General features: G+C 37.2%; 1 protein-coding gene across 3 annotated transcripts in view; it reads right to left on the reverse strand.

The window, feature by feature from the left end:
- SPECC1L (sperm antigen with calponin homology and coiled-coil domains 1-like) overlaps window positions 1-22,040 on the reverse strand; it is a 46,775-nt gene that overhangs the window by 9,429 nt on the left and 15,306 nt on the right. For all 3 annotated transcript variants that reach the window (XM_010136415.1, XM_010136412.1, XM_010136414.1), the window contains 8 exons: window positions 20,615-20,688; window positions 19,912-20,087; window positions 18,035-18,198; window positions 17,348-17,439; window positions 11,855-11,945; window positions 9,913-9,996; window positions 8,068-8,224; window positions 4,723-4,825 (listed from right to left, as the gene is read on the reverse strand). In XM_010136415.1, coding sequence (XP_010134717.1) covers window positions 4,723-4,825; window positions 8,068-8,224; window positions 9,913-9,996; window positions 11,855-11,945; window positions 17,348-17,439; window positions 18,035-18,198; window positions 19,912-20,087; window positions 20,615-20,688 — 941 coding nt within the window. The remainder of the gene's footprint in view (window positions 1-4,722; window positions 4,826-8,067; window positions 8,225-9,912; window positions 9,997-11,854; window positions 11,946-17,347; window positions 17,440-18,034; window positions 18,199-19,911; window positions 20,088-20,614; window positions 20,689-22,040) is intronic.

Below are 22,040 nucleotides of genomic sequence, written 5' to 3' on the forward strand. Positions count from 1 at the left end.
CAAAGACATGTTATTTTTCAGTTTTGGGACAAGAAAGAACCATAAAAGGAGCAGTCATTCTCAAAAAAACCCCCAAACAAACAAACCAAAAGACCACCCAAACCAGTAGTAGTTTCAGATATTAACATCTGAAGCACTTACAGAGATTAAGACAGCTTCGTAATTAATTCTAAATTTTGTCATAATCAAGTCTAACAAGTTGACATTTCTCTTGTATCAGAATCCAAGCCAAACAGAAAAAAGGAAGCATGTCCTTCCTTAAGTCAGCAATTTTTGGCTACAGCATCACAGCTTAAACCAAGGCGAGAAGCGTTCTGGCATCGTGACTACTTCAGTGAATCAACCAGACAGCACCAGGGAAAGCTTGCACACCCCGGGATCATTATTTGAACACAGATGTACGTAAGCACACAGTCTTGTCCTTTTCTTGTGTTTGTTCCAAAAAATCAATATAATACTTTGAGTAGAATATGATCTAGCTTAGTGTTGATAAAGACACGTATATAAGAACAAGTTTGCTTTTTTTTTTTTTAAAAAAAAAAAGCAATCCAAACCATCTTTGGCCTTTAGTTTAGTTATTCTACACTTACTACTTGACTACAAATTAAAGCATTGCTTGATTTCAAGGTGCATTCAGCATAGCATTTGGCAGACATACTCATTTATTTGGTATTCATATTCAATCACACTTGATCACTAAACAAGTTATTGGTTATTGCTGCCATGTAGGTAATGAGTTTTAAATTTTTGGTAAGACGTACAGCTTTGATCTGTGTAGGATGTAAAAATTAGCTGGTCTTTACAGAAAAAAGGAGCATTGCATGAATTAGAGGATAGGTACAAGGCTACATTAAGGAGGTTTTCCAGTGTATCTGTAATTAGGAAGCATGGAAAGTTTAGAGAAAGGTTAAAAATATATTTATTCTATTTTTGCTGCACTCTTGTGACAATTGCTTTCTTGGTGTCACACTTCTGGAAGTGAATTCTCTCTCAATGCTGGCAAAAAATGGAAAATACATTGAAATATTGCTGTAGATAAGATTGGGTAAGGATGTGCGCATCCTGTTTATTGGTCCCCTTCCTAACACGGAACATGCATGCTCACATCCTTTTTTGGACTTTTATTAGTTGTGGACTCAAAATGAAAGTAGCTGCGTTCCAGCTTGGTTAAACGCTCCGTAACAGCTGGATGGGATTACTGTATGCTTTGAAGATATCTAGAATTTATGACAGTTTTATGACACCGCACACATTTTAGAGGAGCTAGGAGGATTCTCTTCTCTCTGGAAAATGCAGCACAAGGCACTGTACTCTGAATTAGTACGTCAGATCCTGAGCAAAGTTAATATAGGATCAAATTCTAAGTATCTTGTGCCTGTTCATTTAAAAACCAAAGGTAATTCACTCCTTTATCTAAAAGCCCTAAAAACCCCTTCCCTTATCTTAAGAGAACAGCTCTCCCCTTTCGTGGCTTAGGGATCTTTCAGCCCTGAAAATAATTCCACTCGGTAACTGAGTGCAATACTGTCTAGACTGAACAGGCTCTAGATGGAAGTTAATGCAGAACCTGCCTGCTGTTAGCTCTGCAATGACCTTCTGCAGATCACCCTTCTCCAAACCTAAGCTGCGAGGAGAAATACTGCTTGCAAAAACATTCAGAGAGCATGTACATTAAAAGCGACAACATGGTAAGAGAAAAAGTCATGCAAGTTTTTTTACATCAGTAACAATTTCTCTTGTTTTTATTGTCTATTATAACCTTCTATTTTCTACTGAGGTACCCTTTAAAAAATATCAGATTTGAAACACAGTTATATATTGTTTAACATTTACATTTCAAAGAAAATGTTAATTTATTCAATTTCAAATTTGCTTGAATAAAGAAAACTGCACAATGAAGCAATTTAGTAGTTTTTAACCAGTTTGGGTGTTAGCCTGTTTATCATAGTGCACTCACAAAAGAAAAATATTCAAGGTATATTTATAAATTCTATGTAACTAAGTATTTGTCAGAGGAGGAAAGTGGATTGGTGTAAATGTCTGTGACTGCGTGTGAACAGCTTTAAATAAAATCCTTCCACTATAACAGGCTGCAATTAGAGCTTCAGCACACTATCATCTTTGAATTGTTTAGCATTCACAAAATGCCAATCTTCCATGGGAAGAAATGGGCCTTTAACTCAATGTGCATGGTTCCATCTTCTCTATGAGACAGCAACAGCTGAAATAATTTTCTATAAATATTCACATATATGTATGCATAAAAAACTTACAGCTGTAAGACATCACCTCCGGGTGGGGTGATGTGGGAAAAAACAAGAGCAAAAAAAGTGGTTGTCGTTGGCAACTGATGAAGAAGGAACCACATCTTTCCATGTTGGCGAAGACATACTTGAAAAATACTGACTTAAAGGGCTGAGTTTTACTTAAATGTTGATAGTTTAGTCAGATTTGCATTAGGAACAAACTGATGCAATATCAATAGGACAAAATTACCAAGAGAGTTATTCTGAAACAAAGGCCTTTTTTGACTTCCTTTTTTCTTTTCCTTGAATCCAAGTAATGGATAAACTCTTCCAGGTCGTTTTAGAACTTGTTACAGATTCAATCTGCGAGTATTTTTCCTTTAACCTGTTTTATTTGTAACTAAACATGAGCTAACATCGATTTAAACTGGTGACAGGATATAAATTAGTGACCGGATAGAAAGTGGATCTATTCCTACAGAGGAAGAGGCTGGGATATTTAGGACTTCTCTGTTCTGTATGGCTCGCTTAGCAGCTCAGCGAGAAGACGGCCGGTCACTCAGCACGCAGGTGGCTCTAAAAAGCACATGCTGGCTCTTGCCCAGACACTAAGCAAACAAAAAGCAAACAGTGGTATAGAAGAAAAGTAGAAGTTATAACGATGGGAAATAATGGGGATAAAAGGGAACTGTGGCAGAATATAACACACTAGGAGGAGCTGGAGGTAAGAAAAGGTACCCTGTCAATATTTGGGTGACAGGGAAGAATGAAGAGAGCTAGAATACCTTAAATACGACTGAAGGAGGAAGGAGATGTTCTTTATTTTGATGCTTGTTACTGCTTGTCCATTTTGAATCCATGTAGTTTTAAAATAAAACTAAAAATAAGCGAAGCTTCAATTTAAAAAGGAAGAAAGAAAATGCTTCTCTGGTATCGATAATGTTGTTGAGATGCCAGAAAGCTGGATAAGCACTGTTCATAATGAATCCAATGCTAGATCTGTTTAATACATTAGAGCACCACTAACTTGGTGTTCAGTCAGAACTGAATTTCAGGGGATGCTGAAAATAATCAAATTCTGTACAACAAAGAAATGAAAAACGAGTGTGCTTAAAGCAAAAGACATTCTTCTCCAAAAACTAAGTTAATACAACCTCCTGATATTATCTTACTCTTTTGAAAGCAGGCTTGCATTGGTTCTACAGATGCTGTGGTTTCTCAGTAGCAACTAAAGCAGAAAACGATATTACAGTTGTTGAAGCAAGTACAGCAAGTCTCAAAACCTATTCTACTAGTGTTTATAAAACTCAAGTAATTATAAGCAGCCATCTATATAAACAAAGGCATGCTCTTGCATGTGCACACAACTATAGAATGAAAGGTTTGGAATACTTTCTATTACTTTTCCTAACCAGATCGGGAAACTGTCAAATTCATCTTTCATTTCCAGACAATATGGGAAAATATTTTTGCATTCAGTTTTAGAGGATTTTTAAGGAAATAAAACATCCTGCCTTTTTTAAAATGGGGGGAAGGAGAAAGGCTCTTTCCACAAAGAAGCTTATCCTCCGAAATAGCACAGTTCAGTACTAGACGTGCCACAGGAAGAGGGGGGAGTGCTTATATCACAAGCCTGTCCATTGTACTGAAAGATGACTTTTCCTATGGATGGGCGATCATCCTGTTATGCGGCTCTCAACTTCCTCCTGCATTGTGAGACTCAAGTCATGGAAAGAGTAAAGTTCTTAAACTGAGGATTGTGTTGTGCACTCCAAACACTTTCAATACAAGTTAACCAAACAAATACATCATGGTCAGACTATTAACATCCTGGTTGACTTTGCTGAAGCCACTATTCTTTTGAAAAAATAATGTAATCAGAACTCTGGATAGTTATCTTGTTAGTTCTTTTGGCTTCTGATAAGATTTGGACTAACTGTAAAAAAAAAAAAAAAAAAAAGACTGGAACCACAGTAGTAAGCCAAATTCAAAATGCAAGACAATGCGACCTTCAGAAAACAAACTCTCTCATAAATAGAGACTAAATGAGAGCACATTGAAAGATCAAAAATAAAAACCAATCCCTACACTAATCACCTATCAAAAAAATATCTCTGCAATCTGAGAAATGTACTCTAACTACATTTGGGAAACATTCATTTAGACCTTAAGTTGCTAAAGTTTTGGATACAGCTTCAAAAACGCAATCTGTAAAAGGCTGGGTTTAAGTGCCTCAGTAGGAGGTCAGCTGCCCTTCAAGAAAAAAAGGTATTATCGACATGGAGCAAAGTGACTAAAGAGCTATTAATGTTAGTTAGGTTAGGACTCGTAGCGTGTGTTCCAAGAAGAGAGTACAGTACATACCAGTGCCACTGCAATCTATGCAGTCAACTGTGGAGCAGCCCGGTTTATGCCATTGGCAGATTCTAACGTGTTGCGGCTAGAAGTATGCAACGTTAAACAGCTCTACAGTTACCTGATATCCTTCTGTTTTTTTCTGGCACCACTTCAGCAAAGCATTTCTCTTGGATCCTCCATATTCTCTTGCTAGGGCAGACAAGGGATCTTTCCTCTCTTCCCTAGTAATAACAGAAGTGCAACTTAGAGCTTGTAATGTATCTTCTGCAACAGAAATACATATTGTAAAATCTTTTAAAAAAGGGCAAATTATTGTCACAATGAAAGTAGTAGGGTACAGCACTACTGACTGAAAAACAGAGTAGAGAATGCAGAGGCTTAAGAGTTATTTCTGGGTAATTCTTTCCTTAGCAAATCATTCCTCTTTTTCCTTTAAATTAAAATTTTTTTTCTAGGTCTTTCAACCTCAATGATATTTTTTCTAAGGGTTTAGAAAACTCAACTCACAACATGGTAAGTTCCAGCTCAAACCATTAAGCTAACTCAAGTGACTTTATTTTGTACTTAGAAAGAGAATAAACTGATGCTATCGCTTTTGCATTTTATGGCTGATTACAAATGTCACCTTGAAACAACAAGTTTGCATATCAGCAGCATGGTGTTATTAACAGAACATTTCCCTGAGATCTGGAGTTCTGAAAAAAGAGGGGGCAGTTCTAACTAGGCTGATCGGCCACTTGAAGTATTGGCACTATAAAAACCATCAATTAGCTTGCAGACTGGAAGTGAAATTATTTCTTTAAAGAAAGATTGAGGAAGAAGAGAACAATCATATCCAAATTGGCCATTTTTTCACAATTCTAACATATCAAGGACCTTGATTAAAAATTGTATATTATAGAGCTTAATTCTTCTGTAGTGGCCTAGCAACATGATTCAGTGTTTCCATAGACACTCTAGTGAACAGTCTTTGCAAAAAGGACTAGGTGTTGCACCATTATGGAGCTTAATTACTGGACATAAAGTGTGCCAGCAGCTGGTCTTACTTTTAATAATTTCCGTTTGGAAAGTTCATATGAGATAGCTATCAGTGAATCCATATTGCAAAGATTTCCTCATCTGCCATTTTCTGAAAGAGTTCTATGCAGATATCAGCAAGATTCTCACAACATTCCCTAGGTTACTCCTTACAGATTTTTCCAAAAGGACATACAGATTCTATAGATTCCCTCTCAAACCTGCAGATTAACAGGCAGCAATTCTCCGGGTCCTGCTAGGGGAAAAGAAAGCATCCAAGGAATGTGGATTTCTTCACACATGTGTACTACCAACAGAACACCAGAGACTGTTCCACATAGCAGCATCTGTCACTCAAGGCATAAAAGACGACAACGTGCCCACATACAACAAGATATTCCAAGGCCCTAATCTTAGGTATATGTACTGCAATTTGCTTGGCCAGTCTTCACTGAAATATCAATGGCAAGACCTCAAAGTTGCTCAGAAAAAGATAACGTTTGAAACATTGATAAAAATACATGCACAGCAGAACAATAAACAGGAAACAGTAAGTGTCTTTCACCATGAAAAACAGCAGTACGAGCCTTCAAACCTAACTGCTAATCTCAGGAGATTTAAGGCAACAAGGAAGTTGCTAATTGCGTATTTTAACTTATCTGAATAGGTTACTGTATCTAAACTTCATAGGCAGCACACAACCAGAACGATGCTTCAAGAAATTCTGCGCTGCAGTTCTTAAAGAAATACGTATTTCAATAACCCAGACTGGAATATTTCTTTCATCAGTGATTAAACAAGTGACAATGCGATTGCATATTCAATCTGCAACAACAATTACGCAACACTTCAAGAACTTTAGAACAGAGATTTGGGACAACATTCGAGAACTCAAATTAAAAGCTCCCTCTCTTTATGCTAAGCATACTGTTTAGCCATGAGGGAGCTGTACAGCCTGTTCTCAAATTCCAGTAAGAGCACATGGTTTATATCAGGTTCTCACAGTTATGAAAACACTGCTGAAGAAAATAAATTATCGTAAGTTGTATGGAGACAATGAGAAATGGCTTGACATATAAATCTTGCAAGTAGTGTATTAGGTCAACTGTATTCCAAATCAAAGAGCCAACGAAGTTCCAGCTAGAACTGGGAACAGTAAACTGCAAGTATCTGTTTTAGTGAACTACAGAAATAACGGTTTATTTTACAACTTTCATAAAAAGGTAGGGGAAAAAAACCGAGAAACCTGATCACATAAATTGAAGTCCAGCAGTGACATTCTGAGGACAGTTCCAAAGACTGTGTCAATCTCTGCCCACGCACTGCTGCAGATTCCACTAGGTCATCTCGTAGTGCTTAGCATTGCAATCAACGGTCAGGAGGCATAGAACGATATCATCATGACAACTGTACAATTTTACCAGGAAATGTTACGCTATTTGCTAAGTCTGTGTTTTAGTCTTTCTTCCTACCCCCCCACTCCAGATGTACTCAGATTAAATTGAGGTGCTAACGTATATAATAATATTAATTGCTACTGGTAAAGTACCCACAGATCCAGACTCAACTTCATTTCTGCCCAGGGAAAGGAGAGCAGCACTGAGGAATGTCTCAGCTGATTTCAGGAAAATAATTTTCAGTAGCACTCACAGCTGTAGATTACTTTACAATTTTATAATGTAATTATTACATATTGCAAAAGTCTCAGAATATTAAAGTTTTAATATTTCTGCTCTACAAAAGCTTTGTCAGGAAGCTCTGTGCTAAATGGTCTGGAGAAAGTCATTTAACCTCTGTCTGCCAGTTTCCCAATCTACGAAGCATAACATGAGGCTTAAATCCTTTGAAGTCCTTTGACTGATGACACTACAGACAGGAAAAAAATTTATCACAGGCTTCTTTTATTACCTTCCGAATGAAAGAAGGTTGCCCAGCCACTGGTAGTAACAGTGCATTACGATTTCTCTGTGGGACAAATAACCCAGGCCCATTCACTCATGGCTATTTAGAAGACTAGGCAGGGTCTGGAATTAAGACCTAGTCATGTTGGTTTTTTTTTTTTTTTTAGCTGTGACTATAAAAGTTAAGGTTTATCATGTGGTCACCCTGGGTCCAATCCACTCACAGATTTGTTCAACATGCTGTAAGCTCATTTCTTGAATTCGGCTTCATGGTACTCTGAACTGATACGATGCTGTTATTTAGTGATGTGACTTAGCTTGGTTTTCTAGTGGAACATAAGGTTTTCGTACTAACCTTAAAAGCACTAAAAAGTCTAAATGCTGCAGAAAACCCTTGCTGAAGCTCTCAAAGACAACTGAAGATTGTTACCGTATGGGTGGCAGCAGAGTCTGCAGTCTTAGTGCCCATGTTAGCTAGTGGATATATGCAGACAGATAGCTCTGAAATCAACCCACTGCAGTGTGCCACAAAAGAGGGGGGTTACCTTATTCGACTTCTGGTTGTAGGGGTGACAGATGCCGTAGGAGAAGATGAGAGTGACAGCTGGGGTGAGGTGGTACCCATTGCCATGAGAGATGCGGGAGATGCTCCATCAGGTGCACTGATATCCCGCTTGATTTCTTCACTGCTTCTTCGAGAGACTAAGCGGGAAAATGCCCCATAAATGTATTTACCATTTGCAAACAAACACTTTCAACAAGCGTTAGTTCAGAAACCATGCATAGACACCTATATCCAATACTAGGTTTCAACATTTTTCTTGATACTTTCCACTTAGGAAATACCAAGGATTTAGACCGCACTACCAACATTTATGATAAAGCCTGTATCTTGAAGCAAAGAAAATTTGATAAATATATCTTAATGGAATATCACTACTTCCATTTGAAGGATTTCATGAATGAGAAGGAATATTAACACCAAACCATTTAATCTTCTCTAGTCCATGTAGTTATGTTACTAAGCTTCAAGCAGTTAAAAGAAAACCAAAACCAGTTTATAGGGATGACAGCTGCTTTTTTCCCCACTTAATTCTAATCAAGAATTGGCATGTATGTGATGCTCTGGACATTAATGAGATATAATCAACAAGATATTACAGATTGACCCGAGACCATTCAGCCATATTCCACAGGGCTTGCTTCACTTTATCAAAGGACAAACCATTTTTCTTTTGAATGGAAGCACAAGCACTATACCCTATAAACCCAAATTTGGAATAGCTGTGTTTTCTCTACATGCAAGAGTTTCCTGCTAAAAGTGTGAGGTTTACCTTTTATACCTCAATAGTTACCATTGCTTATGTTTGTGCAAATCAGAGATACAACTCTCCACGTGTATCAGAGACGTATTTGCTAATGACCTGGGGCCAGTACACTGATTTATGAATACCAGACACAAGAAGTTAGGAATAAACACTTTGGGGTAGATTTTTTTTTTCTAGGACAAATCAAAATGATCTAAAAAACACATTTACTTCTTGAAACCATTTACTCAAATATAGGTGTTATTTAAAAAAATATTTATCTCAAATTAGTTCTAATAGCCTAGCTAATAGAAAGTATAATTTTGACAGAATCACACTATTTGTGCTTAAAATCTTAAAAATTTATTTTTATAAGCCCCTGCTGATACTGAGATGTCAGCTTGATAGTAAATAAACACTCCTAACACTCTATGTATTTGGCAAGTCTTTTTTAAAAATTCAAAGTTAATATCAAATGTGCAGCAACAACTATGAGTAATACTACAGAATATTTGTAGGTTATGCCAGTCACAAAACGGACTAGTTTAAAATGATTCACTGCAAACATTCTTTTGTCCTACAGAATGGGTAGAAGTTTGTCTAGTTTTCATACTTCCCTGCCTCACTCAAAGAAAAATAATCCTACATTCAAGCACTAAAAGGTAACAGCCAGAACAGTTTCTTTTCTCACATATCTTGCACACCACAATTATTTATAATACAAAAAGATGACACAGAAGTCAACTGTTACATGATTCACACTCATCCATCTGGTATGTAGGTGCAAGCCGTATAGGTAACAACAAGGTCACTAGACAAATGATGAAAAAGAAATCTCTTGATGCAATAAATTGGAGTATTATTTTACCACTGAACTTTAGTTTCTTTCCCCAAATACTTCAATAAAAAAACGTGAGCGCTGAAAAATAAGCTATTCCAAATATCCAAAGAGGTTTTTTTTCCACAAGAGCTTGATGGTCTGAAGAACAAAGCTGTCTCTGGAAAAAGTAAAGTAGATCTGTATGTGCAGTGTCGAAATGAGAGTTCCTAGTTTTAGTAATTGTCTGAAAAACATGGTATTACCAGAAATAGATTTGGCACTTTCCATAGCAGGTACTCTTGGCAAAGACGCTGGCCTGTTGGTAGATGATGTTCTCAACAAATGTTCTGGACAGACAAAAAGAAGAGAGAACATCCTTCATGAAGATTCCAGTTAAATGTAAGACATTCAAGTCACGAATAACGTCTACCAGTGCCTGAGCTTGGCTGTTTTAGTGAGAGCAACTCATTTTATCTGTATGAAAGAGAAGGTCTATACTTGATAATTACCAATGAAGTTCACTATGAAAACATCGTGACCTTCTTAATCCTTTTCCCCTGAGGCCTCTTACTAATCCCCTTGCCCTGGTCTACAAAAAAAATGAATTGTTAAATTAAAGGCTGAGCAAGGAATCCCCATTTAGCCCACGGCCAAAAATACTCAATAAACCATTCACAATGTGGATTGGTAAAGCAGATTGCTTTGTCCTTCATGTGATTCTTTTTTTTCCTTTCAGTTTGTTGGGGTTTTTTTATTTTTTAAATAAAATTATGCTTTTTTCCTCCTCCATGCAGTGGAGTCTAAAAGGGGCCTTCACATACTGTACAGAAAGATTAGTTTTGACTACTGCCAATAGTAATCAAACAATTCAAATCAAACTACAACAAAATTCATTTTCTGTAGCATCAAAACTATTTCCTACTATTGAAGAAATATTTCTTCATATAAAACCTTTAGACTAAACAAAAGGTTTACATACTCCTATGTAAAGAAACACTTAGAAGGCAGTAATGTGAATACAAAAAACCATGAAAATGAAGATGAGGATAAAAAAAGCAAGACCCCCATTCATTAGTTGAAAACATGACATAAGAAACATACATTGCTACAACGGTACTTAAAAAATACATATAGTTGCCAACAGGAATCTTGTCTGGCACACTGCTGTTGGAATGCAGTCCTGCTCCTGCATTAACTGCCTATAATAAAACCACAACAACTATGTAGAGCATACAACTCATTTGGTGTTCAAGCTTGTCTACCCATGAACTCTATAGCAATTAAAGAATCCTAAACTATCTTCTTGGAAAGGCATTTCAATATTCCTAAAAATATCAAAGATTCTAAAATTAAAACTCCAGCTGCACTGTACAAGTAACCTCAATATGCATTCAACAAAAGCAAGAAGGAAATCTGGCACATACAGACTATTATGAACTGCTACAGAAAAAAACCCAACCCTTCAGAAAGCATCAGGCCTCAGGAATACCAAACTGAGAGGAAATATTCAGCCTGGAGTCATATGGGGATTGTCTTGAGAAACATCTTAAAAATAAAAAACCCTAAACCAGTCATAAATCAGAGAGCTACACCCAACATACGATAGCCATTCATTCTCACAGGAAAAGCACATTGTGAACAGCGTTTTGAGAGACAAAACAAACTTCACAGATCAGAGAAATATTGGGAAACAGATAAATCAACACTCAATTCCATTCAATTTTTCATCTGGCTCCTGAAGATTCAATACTTAGTAAGTTTATAGTTTGTTATTCACATGCAATGCAAGGCCAACAATCATGCTTGAGTCATTTTGGGGAAAAAACAACAAACCACGCAATACATAATGTAACCCCAGAGGTGTGTATTTTTAGTATCTGGAAGACAGCTGCAAGAGATCTCTCTGAAATCATCTTATCTTGATTTTGCAAGTGATCTCAGTAATGCACACATACAAACTGTCAGAATAATGCTGAGTTATCAGCATGCAATCAGGGTTTTGTCGAAAATTCAAAAAAGCATCTTTATGATATGCCACCATGTGTGATGAAACAAACACAAGTAATAAAAACTTGAATGTGAAATATTCTATGATTCTGTGGGAACAGTTTGATAAAAATATGATAATGCTTAGGATACTAACCAACATTTAAAAATATTAATAGCATCGCTAAAAAGAAAGTTCGAATGAACTGGAATCAATACCTTGAACAGGGATTTCAGCATAGCTTGGTCTTTTGTCCGTCAGGGTAGCAAGGGGTTTTGAAGCTGAGATTGGTCCACTTACAGAATGCCTCTGAAATGGAAAAATACTTGTGTCGAACATAATTTGAAGGTAAAAAAAACACAAACAAGGAATACAGAATCAGTTTTATGAACTCATATATGACATTATAACTCATTTAAAAGAAATAAAAAAAAAACATTTAAAAATACTTAGTGAAAAAGGGTGCGTCCTCTTTACCAGTTGCTTTTGCTAGTCTGAATAGGTATACACACACTATGCATTAATATTGTAACGTTTACTTTAAACTGAAAAATGATCCTCAAATCAATGCATATTAAGGCTGTGAATTCCCTTGCAGTTTTTGGATTAATTTTCACCTTTGTTTATATTTTGTTTGTACAAACCTGTTCTGGTTAAACTTGACGCGTTTATTTAAACTAAAACAACACCCTGTATATAGCCAAGATTTTAGTGCTTGATTTGTGTTATTAAGGCATATCTTTACAGCTCTGTCCTCTTCCTGGAAAATTAGGATAATGATGTAGTGACACAAAACTACCCTTTGCTAAAAAATCCTATTAAAACCTCCTATTTTTTTATTCAGGATGTCAGCAGCTTTTGTTACCACCTAACTGAAATGCTCTGAACAACTGCAGAGACACACTTTGTATTTTATTATATATTTGACAAATACTTAAATATAATTATTTTTTCTTTCTCAGGTCACTTAAATTTCTCTTCTGCTCTAAATTAGCTAAGAATTGAATTTTTCCTGTTCATGTTTTATGTAAAATGTTCAGCAATGCATGGCTTCTGGCAGCTTACAGTGCACGTACACGATCACAGATGCATAAAGTCTTGAACACTGCGTATCATTGAAATAAGCATTTTACTATCACACAAATGAACTGTGCAATGCAGTAACAACTCTTACAGTTACTGGAACTCATACTCAGTTGCTGAAGACTCAGGGAAGACTGCTGACAACTATTTTTTTAAATTAATCATTTCAGAGAGCCTATTGCAAATTATAGTACGTTCTTTATTCACCCTGTCCTTTCTATTAGATTCCAATATTTAATCACAATCAGTCCAGTAATATGTTTATCCTGAAAACTTTCAGCTCTCCATCTGGCCCAAGATTAGATAAAAAGCTTTAAGCTTTTTATCATCATAAGATAATAAAGGTCAGATGTTTCTCATGCCAAATCATGTAGGCAAGACAGGCAAATCCAAAACTGTGAGTCAAAATATTAACAGTATATACTTTGCAGCATCCTGTAGCACAGCAAGGATACAGGGCTACTTATTCATCATTTAGAGTCAAACTACAAGTACTTTTGTACTAGAAATCAAATGGAGAAAACATGCTATATTTGCCAAGATATAGCATGAAGAATTTCATCACTTCACATATCAAAAGTTCTGCATGGACAGTACAAAGATTATTACTTCAAATGTGCAGATGAAAGCAGCTGCAATTGTGAGCCATGCATAGAACTGCCCTCAGCAGCTTCCCAGAAGAGCTGGTGTTTCAAACCAGCGTTACCTTTACAGTTCAAATCACTCACTCAGAAAATTTTGTTGTTTTTAAGTAAAGGACAAGGACTGTACCAAAGCGAGAGCCATTTTGTTCCCTCACCCACTCCCACTGAGTAAACAGCTACAATAGAGAGATAATGAGGTTAAAAGAAAAATACTTCATTTTGGTTAGCTTTGGGATTGTGGCTACAAAGAGTGTAGTACAGAACTTCAGCCAGGAAACAAAGCTGCCTGCAGAGCAGGCGTAGTGCTGGGTGACCATGTACCTTTATCACTTTCTCAGCTTCCGGATATCACTTAAAAACAAACATCCTTTACGGATATTGCCAGAAAGTGGTTGTATTACTCAGCTAATAACTTGCTGTGCACTGGTCTTGTCTCCTTGTTATAAGCCAAACTGTTTGTCTTTTTGCTCCCATTGACACTGCAGACAGGGCTCCCTCTCACTGTTGCTAGTTCCTTATGACACATCTTACCATTTCAACTACCACTAGTAACACAGTGATTAATCCATTACGAATTACAAGAAAATGAACCAACTAATGTTTATCTGGTTCCACTTGGCATCGTGTACACAGTAGTAGTAGTGCCTAAGTCTCCTGGAGAACAATTTATTCTGAAACTTTTCTGCCTGGCTGAGCTGTTGCTGAGTTTGCAGATCAGCCATTCCTCATTTCACTTACAAAACACATCTGATGTGCAACCAAACATGTGGATTCTACCAATCTCTTTATAAACATATCTTTTTCTTCAACTAGAAACACATTCTAAAACTGACTTAACTGCTGAACACCACTTGTCCTTTACATTAGAGTCCAAACTCCACAACACTAAATGAAAGGATCAAAAAAAAGTTTGGAGGAATCACATGCTTTTGAGGCTATTCATGGAGGCGACTAATGTGCCAGAAATTATTAAAGATGCTTTGCAATTTGCGATCCTCCTCTTATTCATCTTGCCTATATTGAGGTTTAGTAGAAGAAAATGCTAGAAAGTTTAAGGACCAGTTTTGCTGTGATGTATGAAGAAAACTGTTCACAGAGTGGAATTACATGTTTCTACATAGTAGTCTTTGTATAACATAATTCCAGTAACAGGTAAAGATGCTAAGGTCATCACCAGTTACTTTCTTCCATCCATTCCTAGTTCGAAGAGAAAGTTTCTGCTAGCTACTCTTCAGATTTTTTTTTTTTGTAAGACGAGTAACAACTCCAGAAGAGGCACCAGCACACAGGTGAGACAAAAAAAGTAAAGGAGAACAAACACCTAACACTTCAAATTTGACATAGAACTACAGCAGGATGAACTAATCCCTTAAACTCCAACTATTTTGCTTCTGACTCTTCAGAGTCAGTGTCTGTTGCTGGCTATGGAAGGAATCATGACTTTCAACCACGATCCCGGTACTTAGTCCCCATCACTTTCCACTTCACATACGTAAAATCAGTACTTCATGCCAACACCCCTCACGCAGCAATTTCAGCACACACACACACACACACAGTTCTTCACATTCAGCGATGACCACTAAATACAAAACTGTCTACTTCAGAGTCCTCCAGCTATGAAACAGAAAAAGAAAGCACTCACGGAAAGCAGCGGACATGCTTCCTTCTCCTTATACTCCTCCCTAGGCACCTGCTTTGCTCACTCTCCATGGTGTACCAGCCCAGCTAAGCTTTGGGCTAACTCTACGCTTGTTTTTACGTTCTGAAGAGTATTCTCTTCAGCATTCTCTTCCTAAACTGTTTCGCAGTGTTGCCAAGCACTACGGTAAATTACAGCTATGTTCCACTCAATCCAGAAAAGGGTTAGTTTGCTTTCAGTTGCAGAGTTACATCCAAGGATGTATCTCCTTACACATACTACTATAAAGAAAAACAAACAAAAACTCTCCAAGACTGAGGAAATACACAAGGCAGTCCAATACAAAAATTAAGTGATACACCGGAGAGGGCACATGTTGATGCATCTGAACTTAGAGAATCTTTATTGCGACCAATCCATCAAAATGGTTTCTGAGTGGGTGCCCCCCCCGCCAGCTTCTGGGTGGGTGCCCACGTAAATATTCTCCCTGTGATAGCATTTAAAAGCAACTGAATTAATGAAAATAAGCACTGCAACAGCCCCAGAGAGATCAACCCTTCTGCCTTTACTCAAGATCTTCAGCCATGGATGATTTCTATAAGGTGAGCGCTGATAGGTCAACTCACACAGTGACTACTTACTAAAATCTTTTTCAATTGCAAACAGTAAAAACCACAGACAAAAAAAATATACAAAAAATGCACAGAATACAACAGTAGAGAACAAGGTAGTAACATGAAAATAAAAAGAAAACTGGTTTTGAACCTAACCCCCTTCTCTCTTGCACAGAGAATATTCTTTAAACGCAGTTTACATAACTGAGGTCACAAAATCCAGTTGGATAATTACAAATACTTTCAAGAAAACCACCTCTCTTCAAAAAGACAATAGAAGCCATTTTCATTTACACACCCTCCCCTTTGTTTTTCCTGCAATGTTTCCCACTAATGAGTATCCAGCTGTTAACAAGCTGGTTCTATACCACAAGTAGAATTCAAAATTCAAGTAATTCTGGCAGATCGAGAACATCAACGCAAGAGCTGTGAACCTGAGCAGGTTTGCAGTACTTTAAGACATTATGTCGGTTCATGGTTAATTTACAGGTAAATAAGGTGAAGTAGGCCTTAGGCTTCGTTCAAAAAGTCTTCTGCCTGTGAAAGCTCTTTTAGAACACGAGATTAAGTGTGCCTCTTCCTACAGAGCACAGAAATAAACAGAAATATAAAGACAGATCAATAGAAGCAAAGCATCTGTCAGAGAACTCGTCACATTTAACTACTTTAGAAAACTGCTGTCAAGAGTGACTAAGCCACTGGAAATAGCAGCAGCTTTCACAAAACCATTTAATTCTTTCTCTTTGCTTTGAGGCTATCTGTTTTATGAAATTCACCCTTAAATGATTAAAAACCGCACTAGTCTGAGCACAGGAGAACAGTTAGTCTGTTCCATGTATTGTTCCTGGAGCACTAAAAGCCAATATAGATACAGAATCTTCAGTTCACATGGAGAGGTTTTATTACCAAAACATTTTGCTGACCTATAGTAAAAATCAAGATTTGGTACTCCCAGTTAGTAATATCTTGAGGGCAACAAGACAATTACTCACATTAAAGGAATAAAACATATAGCACATTTTCCTTTGTGAATCTGGTCCCATCTGCTTTGGCCTTAAACCTGCTGGCTTTTGCCAAAATCTCACTTCGCACATCTGGTGAGATGACAAAACCAGCAGTGATCTGTAAAGCGAGCACTAGAGTACTGATGATGCAGTCTCAGCATACCCAGGCTCCTGTGCAGCTGCACAAAGCTTCAGAAGGGACAGCACAAAATATACAGTGCAGTCACCAGCTTGCCAAATGCTCAGTCAGTAAAAGATGCACAAAGATAATCAATCAGCAATGATTTTACTCCTCTCTGGTCAGGTCTGCTATCGAAAGCCCACGCAATATGGGATACATTTATACTGATGAGTGCTGACAGACTCTGAGCAGATCTCAGCCCACTGCCCGAAGGGGATTACTGCTGTTTCCATGCCAGGCACAGGACTAAGAACTAACAAACAGCAACTCTATAACTAAATACAGATCCGGTTTTCCTCCCATGCTTCTCACTAGCACAGGAATAGTAAGGGTTGGGAGTATTTAACAAGAACTTCCAAATTATACCAAATCTTGTATTTACAGCATAACAGACTGTTTTCTTAGACCAAACATTTTAGTAATTACTTGAGGCAACACTTTATCATTTTGTCCCCACAAAGCCAGCCGATTTTTGTATATTGCCACCTGTAGTTTCACATGCTGTCCTCTACAAAGGATTAAGAGCAGTCATAGAACACCCACCTGCATAGGGGATACAGCAGCAGCCGGGGGAGTTTTCATGGGACTTGGGCTTAGGGGAGTGCGAGGAATTGCGGCAGCAGCAGGGCTTGGAACTAGCAGAAACACAGAAAAGGAGCCATCATGAGCATGGCACTGTTCTGCAGTGAAACAGCAGACTGGCTGCTACAGCAAAGTCTCACCTTGTTCTTACTAGTTTTACCACATCACATCTTTCAGAATTTCAGTAAGTAACTGACTGCAAAAGCATTTAAAAGTATATCTACACGTTTACTCCTCTGTAATTACTTTCATTTTTTGTCTTCAGCAGAATAGTGGCTTTTAGAATGCTTAATCTGGCACATTAAGTTCACATTTTAATAGGCTGAAGTCAGATGAACTTCCAGCTACAATCACGCGTGTAATGTGTTCATATACTTCTAATACACAGGAGCACTGAATCAAACCATCTGAGTCTTTGGCAATGCAGCAGTGAAGAAAGAATAAGGGCAAGGCAAAGAAGGATGCTTGCACTTAACCAGAGTGAATGATCTGTTGTGCAGTCTAGTTAAGGTTGGTTTGCTTCAGCCATCAGCTAAAGGTCATGACAGTATAATAAACCAACTTACCTTGAATTAGCTAAGCCATTAGAAATGTCCATGTCAACACATGTAACTTGGTACAGCTAGTACACTGGTTGAAAATAATTACCTTGGGAGGCACTGTCAAATGACTTGATGAGCGTTTTTACAGTAGGGGTTGGCTCCGAGGAGGTGGATGATCTGCGACTCAGGCCCATTCCTTGTCTCAGAGCTGCCAAATCTCTCTCTACAGCATTCATGTAATTGTACACTCTACCACGCTCCTCTTCCTGCCTGAAATCAATATGCAGCGCATTTAATGCATTTAAAAAACAATTTAATGTGCAAAGTCTTAAAAAAATCAACACTAATTCAAAGCCAAATTAAAATCTATGGTCCTAATTGGTCATTACACTAATCTAGTTTTCTTTCCATTGTAATTTAGAAGTAGATTATCAACCTAAATTATCACTGTAAATTCTTACTATTTCTCAGCAAGAGAGTTTAGTGCCAGGTGAAAGTTCTATCAAATCAATACTTCATTTACAGCTTAATTTCTGCTCCTATCTCTCAAACACACACACATGTACACATGCGTGTAAAAAATAGAGCCTTAAGTATTTCACCATTTCACATGGAAATAATCAGCTCAGAGGGGAGAGTTTTTTTCCACCTGCATAAACAGAAAACAAATTAAATGACTAAGGAGGTAAGAACAGATCTCTGGCATACACCTTTAGGCAGCATGTAAATCCGTTTTGAAAAAAATTTAGATTTATATTAATATGAATATTTATGGTGGTTATTGTATTCAGTGTCACTCCAAAGACAAGAATTGTTTAAAGCAACCTATTTTCTACAGTCTGCAATAATTAAATATTGACTGATTTTTGCTTCAGACACTGCAACAGACCTTCCCACCACGTTCTCTTGAATACAGTAGCTATATCACTTCCAAGGAGTCCCATTCTATCGTCTCTTTGTGCTTTGTCTATTATTATAGATAATAATGAATATGCTGAGAACAATCATCAAGCCAAGTCTACCTTCAAAAGTGCAACTGTAACCTCACAGGTTCATTTGCAAACAATAATTGAACAATGACAATTCTGACCCAAATGTATTAGTAAGAATCATTCATATGAGTTAATTTGGTGATTTTACTTCAGATAAGGTGCCTTTTCAGCATAACAGTCTGCTCTTCCTACCATCATTTTTCCCCCAAGTTCCACAGCCCGCATTATCTCATATCCTGCTGGATGCTGCATTAAGTGTCATGTATCCTATGAAACCCCCATCCACGTGCAACAAAATTGTGTAGTATATACACATCACAATCAGTGTTACTCTAATCATAGCTACATGTGTATTCAACCCCTAGACAATGTAGTCAGGATTCAAATGGTGCTCTCCAAGATGTTCCTATTCTACGGATTTAAGGACTTTAATATTTCTGAAAGACACAACTCAGTTTCTATGTAACTGTAGTACCTAATTCAAGCTATGATACATCACAGTTTGAATTATAAACCTACACAAAGTATCTCTAATTATTACCAGAAGCAATTTTCAGTGGAAAGAAAACAGTGCAAGACATGCAGATTCAGATGAAGGTTTCTTACGTAAAAATCCAGCTGGTTTTTTACCTACACCAAAAGCCTTAGCTGCTAATAGGAGGAACTGATGATGGTACCGATAAGGCAATGCTGCCTAGTTTTCATACCGGGAGAAATTAAATGATGTCCAGCTGTTAAACAGGAAAAATCCTCCACTTCAACCTGGTTTTGCAAAATCAAACTGAATATTCTGTAAAGAAATAAATACTGTTCTTCTCAGTTTACCTGTTTCGACCCCTGAAAGCTTGCATAAAGCAGCTTGTTGAAATACAGATTGTCACAGTGAGAGGATTTATGAACTTCCAGAGTCTCAGTAATAGCCAAGATACCGGATTTCCAAAATCGGACCCCCATTACAAAAGAGACAATACCCCTGTTTTCTTTTGCATACTTGCGTGACTTTATTTCCTCCAACTCCTTAGTGAGCTTCTCATTTTTCTCCTGCGCTTCATGTAATCTGCGCTTCAGGTCTCCTATCTCTTCCTGGGCCTCAGACTTTATATCATTTGCTATAACCACTGCAGTCTGTAGATCAGCTTGGAACTGACGCCATTCTGCTGACTCCTCCTGTAAGCAAATAAAACTTTAAATTCAAAGCAACAGCAAGAATTTTGAAGTTAAAAATAAAAGTTATCCTCATTATTCATCATTTCCCAATGCTGTTACAGGAAACAATTTACAGAAATAAAGGCCCCCAACTCTGGCATTAGGCACAACCCAACTTATGAGTTAAATTGAAGAAGTTCTGCTGGAAATAACTAGACTTACAAGGTCATTAATTTATTTTCTAGGAACAAAGAAATGCTCAAAGTGGAGGGGGGGAAAAAAATAAGATTAAACTAGGCATCAAAAGACACAGGAATATATTCTCCCAAGCCCAACACTGTATCTTTGTGACACTGAGAATTTTTCAGAAGTTAATAAATGGTTCTTTATAGTGTCTGTAGGTAGGTAAATATATTCCCATATGATGCCTGTCTTAGAAATAATTATTTTAATGGTATTACACCTCATCATATCACCTTTTCACAATTTCATACACAGGCCTTATGTCATTCCAAGTTCACAGTTTGAGTTTTTAGGTTTTAACCTACCCGGAGTCTCCTGTGAAGATTCTTTATCTCTCTTTCCATGTCATGCTTTTGGTCCTGAAGTTTTTTAACTGTATCTGAAAAGAACGCAAAATTATCTGTAAGATTTTAGTCAGGGATCTATTTACTTAAAGAATAATTGAAACAACCTGCAAATGTTTTTAAAAACTTACTCAGAAAAAAAAATTTTATAACAAAGCCATCTGGAAGAAAACACTATGAAAATAAATAGTTTAAATAGTTGCAGAGTAATTTGAAAGCATCAATAGGTACATACTTTTCTCCGGTGAGGGGAACAGCATAAGAAATCCCCGTTCTTATGTAAATCTCAGTCTCTTCTCTACCCTTCACAACATTAAAATGACAAAGCAATAACAAAGCAAATTTAACATGGAAGGATCCTAACAAACATGGATATCTGGGGGTTTTCCCTCTTCAAATGCAAGCCACGGCTACATGAAGCCTTTTGATTCACAGTTTGCTCCCTGCCACAAAGCAGCTGACATAACACTCCCAGCCATGCCTTCAACAGGTAAAAAATTCTACACTCACGTCCTCAAGAATCTCACATTTTTGTCTATCAAGTTACTAGAAGTTGCAACAAGCTATTTTTACAGCAAGGGGAGAAAGTCTTTAAGACCATGTTACAAAAGAGATGGTCCCTTCAGTCTGTCAGCAGCTGTACAAAAGAGTGTGTAGCTCAGTCACCACTATCTCCTCACATGGTGTCTGACAGGCCAGCTACTGCAATTATTATTCGTTACCTTATTCAACACACAAGGACAATGTGATTGATTACTCCATCCTTGCAGCTACTGAAGAACACAGAATAAACTTCTAATTAGTGCAGCACTTCACTGATCTTTGGATCCTAGGATGATTTTATTTCTCTAGCATCATATCGCTAGTTCCAAACTGTAAAAATGATGGGCTAACTGACCAAATGCATTTTTTTGTTCGGGTTCATTGTCCCAAGACCTGCTGGAAATAAGTATTTTTGCTGTATATCTGCAATGCTCTTTCCACAAAAAGACTGAAAGTGTCTAATACAAAATACAAAACTGTGGCAAATATCTATGGAACTGTATAATAAATGTTTGAATAGTCAGAAGATAGGTATATATGTTTGTACAAACAGATTGATACAGTAAAGTTTTGCAGCTCTCATTTTCCAACTTGAAAAATTTTCCAGTGCTTTTATTTGGCTATGAAGAAAACCAGGAAACCAAGGTTTATTCCAAGTCTCTTGTTATGCCAATACCTACCAGGGTCTTCCCAAGTAATCCTTTACTTAAGAGTACTTCTGGTCTTTTGTCAAAGGGCTTTTCTTAACAAGAAAAATGAGGCTATGGCAGACTAAATGAAAACCAGTAAGGATTTCAAAGACTAAAAACAGATTTAAGCTGTACATTCAGGAGCCTCAACTATG

The sequence above is a fragment of the Buceros rhinoceros genome, unplaced genomic scaffold (genome assembly GCF_000710305.1).
Source record: "Buceros rhinoceros silvestris isolate BGI_N320 unplaced genomic scaffold, ASM71030v1 scaffold17815, whole genome shotgun sequence".
Lineage (NCBI taxonomy): Eukaryota > Metazoa > Chordata > Aves > Bucerotiformes > Bucerotidae > Buceros > Buceros rhinoceros.